Source organism: Canis aureus, chromosome 5 (assembly GCF_053574225.1).
Source record: "Canis aureus isolate CA01 chromosome 5, VMU_Caureus_v.1.0, whole genome shotgun sequence".
In the NCBI taxonomy this organism is placed as follows: Eukaryota; Metazoa; Chordata; class Mammalia; order Carnivora; family Canidae; genus Canis; species Canis aureus.
The window spans coordinates 51,755,136-51,777,982 of record NC_135615.1 but is presented as its reverse complement, the minus strand read 5'-3'; the positions used below and the strand labels follow the sequence as shown (position 1 = coordinate 51,777,982).

The following is a 22,847-nucleotide window of genomic DNA, read 5'->3' as shown; positions in this document are numbered from 1 at the left end:
GATATCTTTTAAGATAAGAAATTTTGAGATTGTTTTTCTGTTGCTTAGCAGACCCAATGACAAATTGCATGCTCCAGGAAATATTGCTGGTGATTCAGTCTAAGTTATGGTCTTTTCTCTGAGTAAGTGATGAAACACTTCCTTAGCCTGAATAAGAACATTGAGATGCTGTGGGGTGTTGTCTTCAGGATAAATGTGATTTTTAAGATACAGTTGTGATTCTTCCTCTGAGAGACACTCAGGCCCAGTGAATTAAAACTTAACTATTTTCTGAATCATTGTTAACTCCGACTAGAGTTTTGTTTCTTTATTCCTTATCCAGAGTGTTTTATACTCTGATTTATTTGATTCCCAAGTTTATATGCTACCATTGTGTTCATGATTAATGTGTTAATTGATAAAGCTTGGCTGGGTAAAGAGAATTATATTATTTTTAATACAAAGCTTTTTTTTAAGTAGTATTACCCTGTGTCTTTGCACTGCAACTTTTAAAGTTTCAAATAACAAATATTGTGTATTTTTCCTTTGATATTAGTCATACTCACTTTTTACTCACTTTGGCTGGATGTTTAGTCCTCAGACTTTACATCAGAATTACCTGGATGTCTTATTCAGATAATATTGCTAAGATCTGCCTCCAATTTTGGATTCAGGAGGTCTGGGATAGACCCCAAGAATCTGCACTTCTAAAAAATGTCCAGGTGATGCTGTGCTACTGGTTCAGGAACCATACTTGGAAAAACATTGGGCTAGACACTTAGATTTCATAAAGTAAATGCCTATTAAAACAAAGTGGCAAATCATTTAGGTAGTAATCCATATTGCAGTTATAATCTACATTACAGCTAGTCTTTTTTTTTTAATGCTTTTATTTTTTTTATATTTTTATTTATTTATGATAGTCAGAGAGAGAAATAGAGAGAGGCAGAGACATAGGCAGAGGGAGAAGCAGGCTCCATGCACAGGGGGCCCGATGTGGGATTCGATTCCGGGTCTCCAGGATCGCGCCCTGGGCCAAAGGCAGGCGCCAAACCGCTGCGCCACCCAGGGATCCCTACAGCTAGTCTTTTTAATGATAAATGGCTCTACTGCTCAGCTATGTAATAATAAACATGATGTTATAGTTTATAACACATTTTCTGGTACCCTTTTACATTTAATTATCAGCAACAGTACCATGAGCTATTATCATTACTATTTTGTAGATAAAACCCAAGTGAAGTAACTTGCCGAAATTAAGGCTTTTTTTTTTTTTTTAAGATTTTATTTATTTATTCATGAGAGAGGCAGAGACACAGGCAGAGGGAGAAGCAGGCTCCATGCAGGGAGCCCAATGCAGCACTTGATCCCGGGACCCCGGGGTCACTCCCTGAGCTGAAGGCAAATGTTCAACCGCTGAGCCACCCAGGTGTCCCCGAAATTAAGACTTAGAAATTGAATATCTAGTGATTTTTATAAATGTAGCATTGTTTTAATAAAGATTGTCCTTTACCTTGGACAGTTTTTCCTCCAGGTGGCAACTTCCATAGAGCAGCATGATATATACCCACTAAAAAAAAAAAAAAAATCACCTGCACTAATTTGAAATTTTACTTTTTCAAATGCTTTACCTAAACCTAGTGGTTCTTAACTTTGGTTATCTTAACATTGGAATCACCTGGAGAACTTTGAAAAATTCTGATGATTGGGCCCATCCCCCAGAATTTGTGATTAAAATTGTGAGGAGTGTGGCTTGGGTATCAGATTTTTAAAAACTCTTTAGGTAATTCTAATATGCAGCCAATGTAGAGAAGTCCTGCCATTGAGGCTGATGGAAAGTTTATTTAGTATTCAAATAATTTACATTCAGATACAAATGCCACTGGTAGCTTTAACTCACATTTCTGTTATTAATTAGCTACTAGTTAAATGCAAAGATTAATGAGATTTATTTATAAGTATTTGAGATGGGAAAGTAGAACAGGACATCAGCGGAAGAAATGAAAAATGTAGCAGAATGACAATTAATTTTATAATTTTGTTTAGTGTGGCCGTCAGCCTTGGACATGCCTTCAGAAAGCTTTTTCAGTTTATTTACACACTCTCTTTACCTGATGGATCATTTATAAGCATCTAATCAGTGCTCTTAAAACTGACTGAAACTGTGTTAGTTACTGTTTCTCAATCTTTTGATTAAGATCTAGTGAAATTGTGCTAAGCAGGTTTTCCAAAGTTCTCCCTCTAATTTCAGATTTCTGTGGTACTATGTACAAGTTACAATGAATATAAATGGTTATATACTCAACCAACTTTAATTTAAACTCTCAAGTCAGAGTCATATGGCTCCTGTTTTAACTCAACATTTGTGAAAACTTTTAACTTTTTTTCTCTTTGTGACATGGTTCTAGAGAAAGTCATCTATTGTTTTAGGAAATTTTGTTTCATTAGGGAATGAATCTTTGCAAAATGTAGCAGTATTCATGATAACTTCCTTCCCTACCTTTCTGGATATGCTCTCATCTCCCACCATTTAAACCATTCTGTTTCTACCCAAAGACCTCCCTTCACTTCTCCTTTTATTTGATGCTGCTCTTAGGCTTTAAGGGAAAGTTTTCAAAGCCAATTAACTGAGAGTTACTATACTGTTGCACTCAAGTTTGCACCTGTTCTGTTAAAAAGAAAGTCTTAAGAATGCTTTATTTCTGACGCAAAGGAAAGTCAGACATACATAAATATTTTACAGGTATTCTTTTTAAATGTATGCTCTAAGTCTTTGACCTGCAATTGGCTCTATTGACACTTCTGATTATTTTTTCCAAGTATTTTTTTTCTTTAGGGTTTCTTTCTTTCTCTTTGTGTAGAATTACAAAAGTTGTATACCAAAAAACTCATTTTTGTCAGATTTCTGCTGACAAACATTGGCATCTCTTTGTTGAACATTGCTTGGCAGCCCAGGAAGAAAAAGATGAGCTAAAACTATACTTTTATTGAAGAGGAGAAGGAAGAAGACAGGTTTATTTTTAGAGGCAATTCAATTTTGATTTTATTTGAAGATAAAAGTACATATTTTTAATCTATGTACTATGGGGTTATTCAGGAATGTTTCTGATCAATTGTTATTGACCACTTAAAATTTTATCATTACTTTTTACTTTATATTTATATAACCTAATTAATTTTTTGTATGTTTCATGATTATTTAGATGCTTATTTATTTTTATTTCTCTTCCCTGGATGTCATCTTAAGTCATACGTGTGTGTGTGTGTGTGTGTGTGTGTGTGTGTATGTGTGTGTGTGAATAGCATATAACTTAAAAGATATTCTGTGTGTCTCTTTTTTCTAGCTAGGACAGATTTTTAAAATTCACTTTTTTTAATGATTTCACCTGATTCATCTGGATTTTCAAGCATATTGGAGCTGGGTTTTTACTCTTTAGTATTTTTAGAATGTTTTATATGGTTTCCAGCTACTATCTTATAGTAGCCCTGATGTAGGCCCATATTTTTCAAACTATACCAATGTGCCCCAGAATACTGAAGCAGACTCAACAAAAGACACAACAGAATGTACATTTTTGATGGAAACACAGTAACATTCATCATATACCATACTGGTTATTACTAATTTCTTTGGACTTAACTACTTAATAAGTAAAACTCTTAGATATATATATTTTTTCTGCCTAGGAGGGCTGTTAAAAAAATTACTGAGACATTAAGGGTGTCATGAACCAAGAAAGTTTGAGAACTCTTAATTTAAGGTAGAATGAGTATCAGTAAAGTAGGTAAAAATTAGTCATCTCTCTTTCTTCCAATAGATGTTGAATGTCATTTCATAAAAGGAAGAAAAAGACATAAACTCCTTAATTGAGATCCTGGTGATGCTTGGAACTTAAAATTAGAGCCTCTTCTATACTTCTAATTAAGGAACTAGGAATCTTGAATACTGTGTAAACTTTCCTTCATATCTATATTAAGTTTTCCTTCTGATATGTCCCAAATATGTTTCCTTCATCCATTAGTTCAGTTTAAGATTGATGGGTGATTAAGGTGAAAAACAAAAAAGAAAAAAGAAAAAGAAAGAAAACCTTAAGTATTTAAAAGAGAACTGATAGCAAATTTGTCTTTGCAATTTACTACCTAACAAGTTTATGTAATAATCTACACTATTCCATTTATAAATGACATACTTCTAAAGTTATTTTAATGAATCGGTCCTTCAAATTGTGTTGGCCTCTTTAAAAAGTTGGTTATTTCTACATTGTTTCTATGGAAACACTGTATGTCCTTGTTATATATTTTACTTTCAAAAATGATACAACACAAGCATAATGTGCACTTAAAAGTACAATAATTCCATTACAACATAACAATTTTAAAATTGTCTTTTAAAAGTGATTATTAGAAAAAATATAATGCAATCTTTAGGCTAATACTAATACCTGACTGAAAGAAAACAGCTCTCATAGTACCAGATATGACAGGTAAAAATGCCTTACATTTTCACAGATGTCCTTTTAATTTCTTCACTATTTCTAAGATACTTAACATTTTTTAAAAAGATTTTGTTTTTAAATAAACTTTATACTCAATATGGGACTCAAATTCACAACCCCAGGATCCAGAGTCACACACTCTACCAACTGAGCCAGGCTGGCACCTCAAGATACCTAACATTTTTAACATCACTAATAATGGTCAATTCATAGTATTAGTGAACTAACAGAATGTGTTCAAACAAACGAGTGTTTTCAGAGTTGACTTTTATGGACATAATAATAATACCTAATATGTATTACAGCTTATAAAGGACGTATACACTGTAGCTTTGACTCAAACTCAGAGTGGAGTTTGCTCCAAAATGGAGCAGAGAGAAGAAAACAAAATCCAGTTGTTTTTCAAGATTCAAAATAGACTTGGTTGAAATTAAGTATGAAAGACATAAAAAGGTCAAATCTTATAACTAAGTTTGCTTCTCTTTGATTTAGGATTTGTCATACAAAAGTTACTTTCAGAGTTCGGTAAAAGATAACAGATGGAAATTTTAGTTTGAATAATTAAAAGCACTTTCCTCATTGTGATTTATTTCCCTTTGAAGAAATACAGTTATGTAGTTAGTTTTTAAGAAGAATTCCCTATAAAAGATAATTTGTCTCAAGTTACACAATGTACTATTGCTTGAAACTGAAAGTCATTTTACATTTGATTCCTATTTACACTATATTAGACATAAGATAGATCACTGTGATATTTTTAATAATACAAGCCACTTGTAAGAAGTGACTTGAGCTTAGAAAAAATAAAGATTTGCATTTACCTGTGTTTATTGTTCCCAAATTTTCTCTTTGGTCTTTAAAATATAAAATACTTGTAGGACTAGACAAAGTCTATCATTGCATTGACCATGGCTTTCCCCAGTTCGCCTTCTCCCACCATCCCCTTCTTTTAGGTCATTTTCAATGTTGTGAAGTAAGAGTACCCTATAATATAAGGGTTTAGCTGTACTAGGCATCATAGCAGAACACCTATGAACATCACAGCTCCAGAAAGCCTTAGTGTCTATAGCTCTCAATTGCACCTGGCGGCTTGGTTCGCATACAGCATATCCTTGAGAGGAGTCACTTCTCTAGGCAAACTCATGCTCTTGGTTGGTTCACATCTTCTAGAGAATATGTTGACTTTTTTTTTTTTTTTTTGGAATATGTTGACTTTTTATTTGTCTATAATAATTATTTCTATATCTTTTTACTTAAGCATATGGCTTCACTTATATGATACACTCAAACTTGTTTTTGGAATTCTCCTGTGTATTTTCAGTATTAAGCTTTCTAACGTCATGTAAAAAGTCTTACATACATATAAAAGTTTGGTGTGGTAATCTGGTTTTTTACTGTTTACTCCTGAATATTGTGGCTTGTATTTTCTCTAATGTTGGCCTTATAGCTGAAGGCAAAAAGTCTCTGCTAACCCTAAACATTTCCCCTAGTGCTGTTTTCCTCCCTGTTTCATCTCATTTCTATTGCCTTAGACATTATATTCTTCCCTAACATGATCAGGGCCTGCATACATGTTCACTCACTGAAAAACTTGGGTAAGCGCATTCCTATTGTATTAATGATTTGTGTGTCACAGGTCAAGTTTCACTTAACAAATATTCTATCTAAATAGCATTTTTAACAGTCATAACATTATGTATCTTTACAAGGTATCATGCATAAAATGCTTTCAGAAAAAAATTAAGCCTTTTTTAATAGCAAACATCATCATCCCAATTTCATAGGGCCATCTAATACTACTATTCCCATTTTTTTTTTACTTGAGGAAATAAGCTATACAACTTTTTAATGTTTCTTTTTAATGTTTCTTTGGTTCTAAGAAAGAAAGAGGTGCTGTATATAATTAGAAGAAAAGCTTTGGGGAGTGCCTAGGTGGCTTAGTCAGTTAAGCCTCTGACTTTGGCTGGGGTCATGATCTTGGGGTCTTGGGATGGAGCCCCAAGTCAGGCTCCCCATTCAGGGGGGAGTCTTCTTCTCCCCCTCTCTCTCCCTTTATCTCTCCCCATGCTTGTGCTCTCTCTCTCTCTCTCTCCCTGTCTCTCTCTCAATCTTTAAAAAAAGAAGAAGAAGAAGTAAGAAAATCTTCTGGGCACCTGGCTGGCTCAGTTGGTAAAGCATATGACTCTTGATCTCATGGTCATAAGTCTGAACCCCACATTGGGTGTAGAAATTACAGTCGTTAGGGGATCCCTGGGTGGGATTGGCAGTTGAGCACCTGCCTTCAGCCCAGGGCATGATCCTGGAGTCCTGGGATCAAGTCCCATGTCGGACTCCCTGCACGGAGCCTGCTTCTCCCTCTGCCTGTGTCTCTGCCTCTTTCTCTCTGTGTCTCTCATGAATAAATAAAATCTTAAAAAAAGAAAGAAAGAAAGAAAGAAAGAAAGAAAGAAAGAAAGAAAGAAAGAAAATACAGTCTTTAAAGAAAACTAAAGGAAACCTTCTTTATTGGTAATAAACCTATCACCATGTGTAGAAGAAACTCAAGATTTTCTTGTACTCTCAAAATCATTTCTCTAAAAATTTCAAATAAAATATCAAAAACAAGCTCCTATAGATCATGGAGATTTCTTTTTAGTATAATGTGAATTAATTCTTTATAGGAAACTTGTCTCTCACAAACTCCTATTCCTAGCTATGTTCTGCCTCTTGACACGTCTACCCCCTATCATGTGTATGTCTATTGGTAAGAATTCAAGCGCTGAAACAAGACTACAAAACTAAAGGAATCTAACAAATGTCTATTTTCCAGACTTATTATCCTGTAGAATATGGGGGCATGGTGGACATAAAAGGGGGAAAAAAACTAAGCAATTGAATTGTGGAGAAAGAAGAGAGGAGACAACTTTCATAGAATTTTGAATGTGAAAGAAACATTAGAAATGATCAATTTAATTGTCTCGTTTTACCCAGGAGAGTGAAAACTTACCTGAGGCCATTTCCCTAAACTGCCTAGAACTTACAAAAAGGTATAATAACAAGATAAAGTGAAAAGGGATAGCATAGACCTTTGTTTATGAAAAGAGTGCTTAAGATCAATAAAGATGAGGGAAAGAGGGCAGCACGGGTGGCTCAGCGGTTTAGCACCACCTTCAGCTCAGGGCATGATCCTGGAGACCCATGATCAAGTCTCACGTCGGGCTCCCTGCCTGGAGCCTGCTTCTCCTTGTGCCTGTGTCTGTGCCTCTCTCTCTCTCTCTCTCTCTCTCTCTCTCTGTGTGTCTCTCATGAATAAATAAATAAAATCTTAAAAAAAAAAAAGATCAGGGAAAGAGAAATGAGAAAATAAAACAAAATAGATTGTAAAACTAAAATTATTAAACCTGAAAATGTATTATTTTATTATTTTATAAATATATTATTTTACTAATATAATTATATTAGTACTTGCCTTGTCCCCCCGCCCCCAATTTTAATGTAATCTTACTGAAGTCCAGACTATCTCACTTAGACATAGTAGGAATTAGGTGAGTTAAGTTAGACACTTTCCAAAGAAGAGATTCCTGTTAATGTCTAATGAGTGGTAGAAATTCCCTCCAGGGAGGGGTGCCTGTGTGCCTCAGTCAGTTAGGTGTCTGACTCTTGGTTTTGTCTTGGGTCATGATCTCTGGGTAGTGAGATTGAGCCCCATGTGGGGCTCTGCTTGAGATTCTCTCTCTGCCTCTCCCCTGTCCATGCCACTGTCTCTCTCTCACTCTCTCTCAAATAAATAAAATCTTTAAAAAAGAAAGAAATGCTGGGATGAGCACTGGGTGTTATACCATATGTTGGCAAATTGAATTTAAAGAAAATATTTTAAAAATTAAAAGTGTCATAAAAAAGAAAAAAATAAATAAAAAAGAAAGAAATGAAACTCCCTCTAGGAATAGTATGATATCAAATAAATGCAATATGTGTATGCTCCACCCTGCTTTACTGTCACTAAACACAGTTGCTGAAAAATACACTATTTTAGAACTGCACTTTTTGTGTGTGTATATATAATCCTGTGTTTCCTTGGAACATCTAGTTTTGCTTAGGATGGAAGGGAAGACACTGGGAGAGACAGAGAAAGGAAGCCTTGAAAGATATAAACTAGCAGGAGGCAATTCAGGAGAAGACAGCATGTGGGTGGAGCTGATTTGGTACACTGGGTGCCAGTGGTTAGATCCAAGGCAGATGGACTTTACTCTGCCCTGCAAATGCTTGTGTCTGGCCAATAATCACACAGCACAATAGCCAGATTCCATCAGTGAGAAGCCGAGCAGAGAGACATTTTTTTTTCCTGGCACTTTTTGCTGTTTGGATGCTATCTATAGTGAAGATTTAGATTAAATTAATATTGCTGGCCATATGCTCTATATATTACGGTTGTATAGAGTGTTGTCTTGGTTGCTAGCTACTTTAGATGCTGTGGTTAAGCAAACTGTTGCCTTAGCCACCAACCACATTTGTAGTATAAGCTCTGACTTTCTTTTTTCTCCCTCCTTCCTCTTCAGAAGACTGTTTCTTGAGCAGATATAGATATGATGTGCTGTGCCACTAGGTTAAATTACCTAGATGTTGGCTAGCCTGTCAATCCCAAGGATACATTTATACCTCTCTTCTCATTATTGACTAACTCACATACTCACATATGGTTGTAGACTGCTCACTTACCAACTGAATGGTCTAATACTGGAATCCTGAGTCTTAAGAGTAGATTTGAAAAGACCTAGAAGGTCTTTCTCCTGACTTTATCCTCCCTCTTGTATGTCCTGATTTAACAGATATCACTCTTTCAAGTGAACATCAGGTGGTAATTTTTGTGCACTGAGTGCCCTCTCTACTTTTAAAATGATCAACTGTTCTGTGAAAGGCAATATATTGCCAAATACTGTTACAAATGAATTTGTACAATTACTTAATTCTCTGAAAGGAGAGAGAAGTGGGATATGAGAACACTGAACAACCTTTAAGGGGAATAAAGAAGAGACTGAAAAGGAGAAGAAACTGAGAGGCACTATGATCTCTGGAGCCTTTGCTCAAGATTGGCCCTAGGCATGTAGCTGCTGAGCAGAGGATCCTGCGGTCTTCAGTTGAACCATCACCATCTCCTGTTGTAAGCGCAGTAGATGAAGGATTCCATCTGGACTAATTTGCAGCTCACTGGACTTCTTAATAATTTTCCTGGGGTATGTGCTCTTTCAAAATGTTAAAGCCATTTCCTGAAATACAGCTAGAGCAGTGATTCAAAGTTGAGTACTCCTTCCTCTCACTGGACAAGAGAACCTTTGGTAGGAAAACAGATCAGCTATAACTTTCTTTAAATTATTTTATTCTATTTATTTTTTAAAAGATTTTATTTATTTATTCATGAGAGACACAGAGAGAGAGGGAGAGACACAAGCAGAGGGAGAAGCAGGCTCTATGCAGGGAGCCCGATATGGGACTCGATCCCAGGACCCCGGGATCATGACCTGAGCTGAAGGCAGACACTCAACTGCTGAGCCAGCCAGGCATCCCAGCTATAACTTTTTTAAGGCTGGCTTTCTTTTCTTTTCTCTTCTTTTCTTTTCTTTTCTTTTCTTTCTTTCTTTCTGAAAGAGAACAAGGAAACACGAGCAGGGAGAGAGGCAGAGGTAGAGGGAAAGGGGAAGCAGATCCTGAAGCAAGGGATGCTGGATCTCATGAGCCTGAGGTCATGACCGGAGCCAAAACCAAGAGCTGTCACTCAACCGACTGAGTCACCCAGGCTCCCTGATCATCTGTAACTTTTAACTATTGGCTGAAAATTAAATATTGAATATAAGATCTGATAAATTTAAACTTAAAGACTAAAATTAAGGGTTATGTTTCCATATTAAGAACCATCCTATTTGATTTTTTGATAAGCAGATTAAAAATCTCTAAACAGGTTCAATTTTAGAGAGTTTTAAGTAAATATGTATTTGTATTGACATCTTGGTACTTAAATTTTGTAATATGAAATCATTAATTTTTTTAACCATGGAAAAGAAATTATATTAAATTAAAAAAACAGGTATAGGATTTGCATGCCAATAACTTTAGACATTTAAGAATAAAATATAATTAGTACAGTTTGTTTGTTTTTTTAAGATTTTATTTATTCATAAGAGACAGAGAGAGAGGCAGAGGCATAGACAGAGGGAGAAGCAGGCTGCATGCAGGGAGGCTGATGTGGGACTCGATCCCGGGACTCCGGGATCATGCCCTGAGCTAAAGGCAGAGGCTCAACTGCTGAGCCACCCAGACATCCCAAGTACAGTTTTAAATTTGAACAATTAAATTCTGCAGAACATCTGCATATCTCCGGGGGACATGGACGCTAAGTCACTAGAATTTTGGTTTTGATTAGGCATCTTTGACTGGCCATGTGGACATTTTATGTTTTTGGTTATAAACTGTAAGTCTTTAGATTTGAAAGCATAGTGATTTTTTGTAACTGGATATAATTATTCCCAACAGGCTTTGAATCAACTTCTTAGCAATGTTTTACAGATTACTTTACAAGATTTATTTTGTTTTACGGATTACTTTAAAAGAAGCTATATATAAAAGGCTTAATCATATAAAAAGATTCTAAATTCAATCATTTTTCTTTTTGACTTAGTTTAGATTATTTCTACTTGATCTGTATTTTCTACTTTCTAAAGCTAAAAGTTGTATTTTCCTTAGTCCCAAAGTATGTTTCAAAATCCATCCTAATTTAGGTGCATTAGTTTAGAGTTATCCTGTTGCTACTGATTTAAAAAGAAAAAGAAATTCTGTGAATCTGCCAAGTATGGGGGTAAAAGTTGGAAGGGGATTTTTATGCTGTTGGAGGAAGACAATTCAGCATTGTCTGAAGATTTGGAATAGATTACTGGTATAGTCAGTTTTTGAGTGTGAAATACCATACTGTCTAATAGAACATTTTAGAAGAAAATGAATAAAAGATGAATGCAAGGAAAAATGCATCTTCATGAAATATAGAGTATTTTCAGCTGTTTATTTGAAGACTTTAATTTTTACTTCGTAAAGAATAGTTTTCTAAAGTTATGGAACTGAAGTGACCCCAAAATGTCCTAATTCCTAGTTTTTAAGAGGTCTGGAAGTCTTGACAAAATTAAGTCAATTTGTAATCCTTAGCACTTAGTTCAGTATCTCTTAAGAAATATGGTTCCTTATACTTAGTAACTATTCTCTATTGAATGAATGAATGAATGAATGAATGAATGACTTGTCAACTACATTTCAGTGGCATGTTCAGCTTGTGTACTATGTAATTTTAAACAAATTCCTGGAGCCCACCAAAAAGCAAAATAGCCTTAAAAATAAAGATCTAGAACAAAGATACGAGATTGTGGATATTTTTTATTTTGTTCTTTGTGATTTTGCTTACTTTCCAAATTTTCAACAATAAATGTTATGTAGTTAAGTTTTTCAAGATACATACATTGTTAGAATTTATCTTAAGATCAAATACAAATCTCACCTCTAATAACTAATATCTCACCTGTGATTCAAATTGCAGAGGCCTCACTTTTACATTAAAGGCTACTTTTAAAAACTAATGTGATTATAACAAAACAACATTTCCAGGGTTAATTTAGAGGAAGTAGAATTTTCTTTTAACTTGTAGAAACTGAACTGATGTTTCTGACACCGATGCAAAGTAACATCAGTTCTATGTTGTAGTGCTGAAAATGTTTATTCTTTCCTGAGAAACAGCCAAAATATTAAATTGAATGACAACACTCTCATTGCAAATGTAATCAGATTTTTTTTTATTATTAAGTATAATTATCAAAGTCGGGTAAAGTTGTTTAAGTCCTCCATGTAAATGGGTGATTTGAGATTCCCTCTCCAAGTATAATCATATTTGAATGACTTTTAAGAAATGACCATGGTAACTTACAAAAATAATCCCCTGCTCTTCCTGATAGGAACAACATATTGAATTGGGAGGATGAATACTCTGAGCCACTATGGCAAATGGTAGTTGAATCCTCTGACTAATGGTAGAGATTTTTTTGTCTAGGTGGGTCACATGGACTTAGTTATCTGCCCACTGGAATGACACAATGGGGAGATAGCTGATGAATATTGTGGAACATCTGTGGATGGATCACAGCTATGCCTAAAGTGAATCATTCTTCCCTCAAAAATCTAACGCTTAATAGTTAAAAAATTCCAAACTGTTGTCACATAAACTGAGATTTGACCTATTCTAGGGATTAGGAGGGAATGAATACAACACATATTCTAAGATATTTTGCCAGTAAACTGTTGCCTATGTGTTAGACCCCTGAATTTAGGAAAACCTAAAAATTTATTGAAAGAAATTAGTAAGAGTCTTGGGTCACTGCCAATAATAAAATATACCTTCTTCAGCTGCTTGCCACCATCATGGAGGCTACAAGACTTAATTTTCCCAATCAGGGTCATAGATTTCCCTACCTTGCTTAGCTAAAGGTATGTATCGCATGATGTCTGAGGCACCCGCACATACAGAATTTCCATGACTCTTATAAGCACCCTGGGGGAAGCATTTGGTGTATGGCTTTTAAGGTGACAGTTTCTTTCACTGAAAGGTCCTATTGCACATTGATTTCCCTAATTTGAGGTTAAAGTCTTTTCTTTGGGGTGCTATTAAAAGCAGCTGGGAAGAAAAAAAAAGCAAAACCATGGGTTTGTGTGGGGCTAGCTAGGTGTGAAGCTGTGGTTTCCTGGATACTGCTAATGCTGTTTTTATTAACTCTTAACGGGAAATTTAACTTACCTGTTATAGGGATGTGGTTGGGGAGAAAGAGGATAGTTTACGTTTTTATATCCAATTTCAAAAGTAACCTGCTACCTCTATATAATCTGAAACTTATATCATTGTTTTTAGTTTTACCTTTTTCTCTGATATCTTGGTATACCTAGCTTTGCTTTGCTTCTTTAGATTTTTTGACACTAAAGAAAAAATGAGACTGCTTAAAGCCTACTCACCAGGGATGTTTACAAATAAGAGTATGTTTGTGTGTGTCTTTGTATTTTGTGCAATGTGAGCAAGTTGTGGTGGATATCTTTGCCAATAAATAATAAACATACATGTAGAATTTTACAAATTTTATAATGGGAATATTTTTAGCTGTGGCAAACAGGTCACATAGACTAATTTTTAAGATTGAGATAATAATTTTCTAAGCCATTATTTCAAGAAATATATATATATATAACTGTTTGACAATGGTGTAATCAACAGGGGGCCAACTCTGTTAAAGCAAACAGACTAATGCAGTCTAAAAGAGGCCTACTGCAATCTTTAAATTCTAGTCTTTGTGGGCTTTTAGAGAAATAAATCTACAAATGGAAGAACAAAAATGAAATGTGTGAATGTGATGTGTTGCTAACAAAGACATTTAAACTGATGGATTTGTCCTACAAAATATCAAAAAGTGAATTTGTCCCTACTGTTTTTATTTTTAAACAGATATACAATCATTGTTTTGCATTGAAATGTATTTTCATACATTTTATCTGACAATATTTTAGGAAAATGAAGTTTGGTTTTGTTTTTTGTTTTTGTTTTTTGTTTTTTAAGGTAAGCATGAAGAAGAATTTACAAATGGGAATGCTAATTGCTTAAAATTACCAATAGTTTCTTTTCTGAACTTAAAAACAGTTATGTTTCTAAATATGAGAACAATAATTTTGCCTAAAATTGCAGTATAATGACCAGGACTTCTCTCCTTTTTAGAGAAGCAGTCAAGTGTTTCTGGAACAGATAAAACAGCAGCGATCCGTGAGGTTGATTCCCCAGAGGAAAGCTATGCATACCTAACTTAGTGGAAAGTAAACTACTCTTCAGTTAACAATGTCCTCCTTTTCTCAAGGTGTCCAAAGACAGGAGGTGGTCTGTAAAAGATTGGATGACAACTCTATTGTCCAGAACAATTACTGTGACCCTGACAGTAAACCACCTGAAAATCAAAGAGCCTGCAACACTGAGCCCTGCCCACCTGAGTAAGTAAGAGTAAGAAGTGAGAATTGTTTTCTTTCAATTCAAAGAGAAAAACATGAGCTATTCATATTTCAAACCATATTCATATCTTATGAAAAGAGGATAAAGCGTATCTGAGGGTATAATTTTGATGTCCCTTTCACTGAGCAAAGATTCCTATTTATCTATAGGTTTCAGGTAATGAAATCCTTTAAAACAGGAACTTCAACAGACTGATCCTGGCACAGTGCTGGAAATTATCATATTTCATCAATTCTAAAGCATATACCTTCTCACATTTTAGCATCTTGGAAATTAAGATTCATCTTGCAATTCATAGTGTGTTACTTACAGTAATAATCAGCATTGTTTTCCTCTTTTTAAATGGTATATAAAATAATGGTATCTTTTTTTTCAATGGTGTCTAAGTTCAAATTAACACAGTAGATCGATGTGGAGTCCTATCTTTTCCAGATATTTATCCTAAAGGCCTAAAGACTCTTAATATGTTTTAGAAATATTCTGTAATGGGATATCAGTGCTTTAATTTGCTGACCCAGTTTTAAGTTGTGTCATCCTAAGTCATCCTATCTTCTGGGTTTGGGGCACAGGCACAGAGGTGGACTTCAGCCTCATTCTGCCAATTAATGTAGCAGTTACAGCTCACTGTAAAGGGAGGCACAAGCTAACAGCCCATCCATCCTAATGATGACTTTTGAAAAATTTAAACTTACCAATATGGACTTGCTTTCAGTGAGTCACACTTTATAATCTGTAAGAACAGAAAGGTTTCTGGACAGGGACGCCTGGATGGCTCAAGTGGTTGACCATCTGCCCTTGGCTCAGGTCATGATCCTGGAGACCCAGGATCCAGTCCCATGTTGGGCTCCCCACATGGAGCCTGCTTCTCCCTCTGCCTGTGTCTCTGCTTTTCTCTTGTCTCTCATGAATAAATAAATAAACTCTTAAAAAAAAAAAAAAAAAGAAAGGTTTCTGGACTGAACCAAAAAACATGATTAGGGGAGCCTGGCAGACTCAGTTAGTAGAGCATGCGACTCTTGATCTCAGGGTCATGAGTTCAAGCCCCATGTTGAGTATAAAGATTACTTAAAAAAAATTTTTTTTTAAAAAAGGCAATGATTACATGAGAAAAGACAAAGATGCTGAAGACAGAGATACTGAGTTGATCATAAAAATATTGATCTTTGTAGGGATTTTACCTGTTTGACAATGGCAAGATAGAACATATGCAAATGGCATTTCATCCTTGTTTGAGATATCAGGGTAACCATTATCCTCCTGGCTAGCTAATTATCCCAACTTGAAATTGATAAGGAAAATATCAAATGAATTTATATTTTTCAAGCTCCTTAGAACTGGAGAGGAAAGCTCTACAATGCAGTAACAACAGAGAAGTCACAATAAGGGATTCAGGTCCCTAATTCAGGTTAAAGCAAGATGCATTCCTTAATCTGTTTCAGTACAGTAATGCCTTAGGAACTTTCATTTTCCAAAGTCAGTGTCTGCCCAAATATTTGAATCTTAAAGGAAGATATTTACTGCTAGTCTTTTGAAACAGTGGCAGTGACTACCAAACAAGGAGTGCAAGGAATCTAGAGTGAAAGAAATTTTTATTCTAGGACTTTTATTTTTTTAAGGTTTTATTTATTTATTTGTGAGAGAGAAGGCGAGAGAAAGAGAGAGAGAGAGCACACACAAGTGGGGGTGGGGTAGAGGGAAAATGAGACAAGCAGACTCCCCTCTGAGCAGGGAGCTCAATGCGGGGCTCAATCCCAGGACCCCAGGATCATGACCTGAACCAAAGGCAGATGCTTAACTGACTGAGCCACCCAGGTGCCCTATTCTAAGACTTAAATTTTCATGTTTCTTCTTTTCAAAATGTGATCATGATATAAATAATTTCTTAAAATGCAGACATGCATTTAAGAAAAAGTATAGAAATATGGCCTATGATCTATAGAAATATGACCTATGATGTATATTACAAAAACATTTGATTTTTAAGAAATTTTTCTCCTTTCTGCCAATTATTTTTATAAATTTAACTCAAAAGAAGTGAGAAAACTGCTAAAAAATCATGGGCTAAATTTTGTTCCTTCCCATGTTTCCAATAAGTTTCAACATTATTTTCATGTAATTGTACATCTCAACCTATCAAGTTAATTTCTTGACACTCAGGATTTAAAGTATTATGTTTGGCGTGTGATCAGCCATTTAAGACCTCTGAGTGGTCCTCGTCACACCTGTTCTATTTTGGCTTCAACTTTTTTTATTTGTTTCACCTTAAATGCTATTCAAAAGTCCTTTGAGATTTCAGTGGCTCATCATTCCATCCCATGTATTATGGGCTTGGCTATTACACTGGAGTTGTTTTGTATATTTATGTGTATGTATTATGTATATACTATATATAGTTTAAGGATAATTGACATTTGAATGAATATATAATTAAAATTAAGTTTCCTATCTCCTTTCCTTTTGTAACTGAAATAAAAAGTCATTTATCAACCTTTTTTTAAGTTTGGAAGTATGAGGATGGAATTTGATAAAGAGAATATGAAAAAGAAAATTTAGGCTGACTTTTCTTTTTCATAAAGAGCTAAAGATAGATATTTAAAATATTTCTATTTATTAGTCCATTTTTTTCTTAATTCCTTTTTAATTTTTTTTTATTCCTTTGAATTCAAACTATGAAAAAGAAAATATCACTCGTTATTTTATATCCTAAAATTCGCGGTAGACATTTGTATTCTAGAGATAAAAATCATTGAAAGACTACTGAATTCAATAATACTTCAAATGACTGTAGAAGAAAGGAAAGGAGATAGGTTTTTTTCAGATGATGATATGATAATCATATTTGGTTTTTGTAATACATATTTAAGCATAAAGTTTTAAAAACACAGATATGTAAAACTAAGAAAATAAAAAGACCTGTAATACTCAAAATACCACTGTTAATATTTTGAAGCGTATATCTCCAGTCTTTTTTCTATGTTTACATAGACATGTATATATAACAAAATGGCATTATACTATTATCTGATGCTTTGTAGTTAGTCCTTAAGATATTTTGAACATTAAGTATCTTCTACAGCATTTAGTAGATATGTCCTTGTTTAATTAATTAGTTTTCCACTGTTGAACAATTCTGGCTGTGTCTTAGCTTTCGATCTCTTAAAATACCACAGCATTAAAAATTTTTGCTGCTAAACATTTGCTTTCTATAACTATGCTCTTATGGTAAATACATGGGAATAGAATTCCTTGTTCAAACAGAAATATATTTTAGTCTGTGAAACATTGTCAGATTGTTCTCCAGAAATAATGTACGGATGTACATTGCCACTAAGAGTGTATTACAATGTCATTTCCCTGAGCTGCACAACACTGGATATTATTATTATTATTATTTATTATTATTATTATTATTATTATTAATTATTATTTTAGAGAGAAACTGAGTGAGCAGAGGTAGGGGAAAGGGGCAGAGGGAGAGGGAGAGAGATTCTTAAGCAGGCTCCATGCCCAGTGCAAACCTGAAGTGGTGCTCCATCTCACAACCCTGAGATCATGACCTGAGCTGAAATCAAAAGTTGGGTACTTAATCAACTAATCCAACCAGGCACCCCTGCATAGTATTATTTTAGAAACAATCTTTGATTATTTTATTGGGGGAAAAAGGCTTGATACTTAATTGTTGTTTTATGTTGAATTTTTAGATTGCACATGAGGTGAAACATTGAAAAATTATGTTCACTGGCCATTTGTATTACCTCTTTTTGTTTTTTCCCTGCATGGCCTAACCTATACCATTTTTCTACTGAAATATTTGTCATTTTGTTACTGATTTCTATGAACTCTTAATGTACTAAGGATATTAATTCTTTTACCTCTATTTCAGATATTTTTTCCTAGTTTGTCATATGATTTCTTTTTTTTTTTATTTCTTTATTATCTTTGGTGTTATCTATTTTTACATACAGAAACTTTCAAATATTACATAGAAAAACTATCAAACTTTTATTTCTTTTTTAGGTATAATATTTAAGAAGGCCTTATCCACTCTAAGATTATATTTTCAAAGTTTCTTTCAAAGTTCCTTCTCTTTTTTTTTTAATGTAAACTGTAATCTATTTGAAATATATTTGCCTACTTTGAGGAAAGGATCTATATTTCTTTTCAAATTCCCAGTATCATTATTAAAATTCCTAATGGTATTTTTAAAATCCAGAATTATCCTTTTAAATGATGAAATACTTCCAATATCTTTCAGTCATATTGGAGACTTTATAAAGAGGGTTTGGAAAAATAGAGTAAAATTTATCTTTGTGTTTATAAAGAAGGTGAAGGGACTAAGAAGAATAGATGAAAGAGGCATTGGTAGAGAAATATTAATAGCGTTTATTTGTAAGATCTTGAAAGGCAGAGGAAGCCTTGCTGGGAAAAATTAATGTTTTCATAGCAGCAACTCTTTTGTGAGAAACAGTATAGTAGTCAAGATGGTGGTGACTAGAGACAGGAAAAAAACAAGAATTCCAGAGGCATTGAGTGAAAATGGTGGGATTCCTGACAAAGGCTTAAATAATTGGAAAAAGGAAAAGGGAGGGGTTGATATTAAAGACCATGACTGATAGGCAATTAGTGCCCCACCATGAGAAAAGGAAGTAATGCTGAGTTGGAATCCAAACAGAATGAGCAAGAGTTCAGTTTTGACCATGCTATCTTTCTATAGAAAGAATGTTTCTATATATGGCTTCATGTGAAGAATTGTTAGATAGTGAATATTATTCCTGTATGATGCTGTGGTTTTTAAAGTTGTGAAAATCAGAGGGGTGAAAACAATAGAGTATTACACATTGTGATAATACTGTGACCGCAAGCTAAGAAACATTTTTTAGGCAACTGCAATGTGAAAGGCATTGTGCTTTGGGAGAAATGGCTCCCTTGCCTAAGGACAATCTAATTGGGTAAATACATATAAAAGTAACTATAGTTTAGGCCAAATATGTTAAGTACAATAAGAGAGTTATGAACAAAAGTGCTAAAGGATGCTTGGACTGGGGAGAAATTTTTATTTGAGAGTTAGGTTAGGTTTTATTTAATGGTATCTTTTATGATATAATGTTTAACACTTAAATTGAGTCACTGTACCTCAGCCAAGGACAACTATAATCTGTTATTTTAAGTTTGGAGGAAGTTTCATCAGAGTCCTCTGTAAAACTCCAAAATTTAAGACATGAGAACAATCATAGAAATCATTAGTCCAACTCCCATCATGATGAGAGTACACTAATCTCTAGTGATGTCTTCTCATTGTACCACACATCACTAACATCGTAAGTGACAAATGTTCAGTGACACCTGAATACTCCCAATACTTAATACTTGTTTGGAAAAAAAAAAATACTTGTTTGTTTCATTGCCATAATTTCAGAGATGTTTATTATATTCATTTTTTTCAATTTAGAAAAATCTCAACTGTGGAATGTCTAGAGCATAGAGGCTTATGCATAATATTAGTTTTACTTTCCAAGTAGCCAAGGAATGAGCAGATTTTCTTTTTTTTTTTTTTTACCAACTTAATATTTAGCAATTTTTTCTAAAACTTATTTTAAAATCTAACAAAGTTCTAGTATCTTAGTAATTAAGAGGTTATGTATTTGAATCTTTCTTTGAGTTAAGATGTCATTGTGAGGGGTGCCTGGATGGCCCCTCAGTGGTCATTAAGCATTTGCCTTTGGCTCAGGTCATGAGTCCCAGGATCAAGCCCCAAGTTGGGCTCCAGGCTCAGCAGGGTGTCTACTTCTCCCTCTGCTCCTCCCTCCCTGCTCATGTTCCCTCTAGCTCATTCTCTCTGTCTCTCTCTCTCTCTCTCAAATAAATAAATAAATCTTTTTTTTAAAAGATGTTATTTTGAGATTATGAAGTTTTTTTAAAATTTTGCTTTGTTGTGTTTATGAGAAGAGTTGATAATTAGATGTTTGACACTAGGATGAAGCTGGGAAACCTCTCTACCTCTCTCTTTTAAGTCAAACACCTCATACCAGTTTATTTCCACATGTTCTGCCATTTCCCTTTAACTTGAAAAGCAAAAATAATATTCTGGTTTTATGATTGGTTCTTTCTTCAAACATATTCTGGTTAACCTAGGTTTGTGGAAAATATCTCTTGTGTCTCTCTTGTACCCTCCCCCCAATAAGTATTATTTTTCCTATTAATGTGCAGACACTATAGGTCAAGATTAACACGGTTTGCACCACACCACTCTTATTTCAGACCCTCAAACATGGATCCCACTAGTTGTTAATGTGTAATGGATATGGAGACACTTGTGAGGATGAAGATAATTTGAGCTCAACAAGAAGCATTCCCATTATTGTTCAGATTATAACAATTCAGCCATTGATATTAACAGATAGAATTTTTGTGTTCATATTTTTACCACTAAATCCAGAGGAGGAATAAAGGAGAAGTAGGGAGAAGGTCATCAGAGAGTCAAATACAATGGGAAGAGTGAAGGTGAAGGAAACCGTCTTGTCTCACATTGGACAGGGGAATAGGAAAAATAAGATGAGTAGATGCAGTGGCAAAATTGCAAAACTATTTAAATAACTAGGGTGTGATTTAATCCTTTAGAGAGACATGGGAAGGGATGATTTGGTGAGCAATAAAGATGCAACAGGGACTGAAATCAGAGTTAAGTCAGAAGGGAGATTGGGAGGGTGGTTAATACTTTTACTTTCATACATTCCAAATTAAATGCTAGACTGATCCATCTAGCCTAAGAGATGGTTGGCAATAAGAGAGAGGACAAAGAATAAAAAGGCGGAGGTGGTCCTGACCTCGTGCAACAAAGAACAGCAGCACCTCCTGAATCACTGTTGCTACTCCGGGCACCTGTGTTTAATTTGAAGCCCTCCATCCCTCTTACATTATGAGACCTAATGAGATCATGGCTGGAGGTGGTATGACTGGACTTTTTGTGGCTGAGTTGTACACATTTCTGTTTTATCCCCTAATCTTGGTGATGAAATCACTTTTGCGAATTGAATCAGAGTTTCACTATGGCTGGCATGCAAGTTATTATTCTCAGTACACATTTTCCTCTTTACCAAAAATGGTACTAACAACTTGGGATCATGTTCATCTGTGGAAAACAAAATGGAAAGAATATGAAAATCACTTTAAATCTCCTCTGGAAAATGACTTAGAAAAAAAATCAGATTCTCAGGATTAAATTGTCATTCTTTAAGTAAATTTTAGGTTGAAAATTTTTAGGTTTTGGAAAGATGTATTTTAAGATGGGGAAACTGATTAATTACAATATTTCTAAATGCTGATTTCCCTCTATAACTAATATAAGACAATACAAATAATAATGAACAAAGGCCATTGTTGCATTTTTGGCTAACTACCAGCTCAAATACAGAAACTAGTATTCTGACTTCATTAAGATATTATCTTCCACAGGCAAAACTGGCACAATTAACTAAGCTCACAGAAATTGTGAGAAATATATTCTTAAGTGTTCATACTCTTCTGTCTGGATAGTCTCTTACCTGAGTATGAGCATATCCGCTGAGATTAGTTGCATAATTTATAATTGCGGATTGAAGAAAATCACTTGTGACCTCATGCTTATGACCTAGTTCCTACTATTCAGCAAAATTTTAAATGAAATTTAGTGGAGATAGTAACTGCGGGGGGATCTAGTACTAATTTCAACATTGCTCTTTTCATGATTTTGGAGAACAATTTCCCTAACACTAATCTTACTTCTTTTATAAAACAAAGTGCAATGTTTTGAATATAGCTGGCATTCAGCATGTATTTATCAAATTAAATGCAATAATATATCAATCAGGACTCTGGTTGGAAATAATACAACTTCAACTTCATCTACTTTCTGTACAGATGAGGATTTGTTGGTTTACTTAACAAAGCTGAGGGAAGGGCAACAGTGGATCTAGTTTCAGGAATGGCTAGCATCCAGGACTCAAGCACCATCAGGGTTCTCTAGCTCTTCTGCATTCTTTCACATCAGCTAATTCCACTTGACAGGGCACATGGCCACCAGCAGCTCTTACATCTTTATGCACTTCTATGACAAGAAGGGAAAGGCCCCCTTTTGCTCTAGTTGAAATATAAAAATTTTAAAGTCAAATTCTCATTGGCCTGATTTGTATCTTGATTCATACCTTTTGGCCAAATAATGTGCCTAAGAGAGTGAGTTCTGCAGAAGTTTTACATGGACACACATATACTCCCCCTGAAATTACATATAGATGAAAGTTCATTGATGGCTGTGGGGAAAAAGAGTGGTTCACCTACAAATGTGAAAC

At 34.6% G+C, this 22,847-nt stretch overlaps 1 protein-coding gene across 1 annotated transcript in view; it reads left to right on the top strand.

Moving 5' to 3' along the window:
* The window catches only part of ADAMTS6 (ADAM metallopeptidase with thrombospondin type 1 motif 6), a 283,681-nt gene that overhangs the window by 233,270 nt on the left and 27,564 nt on the right, over positions 1–22,847 (top strand). Inside the window, exon 20 of the mRNA XM_077897999.1 lies at positions 14,375–14,504. Within this exon, the coding sequence (XP_077754125.1) occupies positions 14,375–14,504 (130 nt within the window). The remainder of the gene's footprint in view (positions 1–14,374; positions 14,505–22,847) is intronic.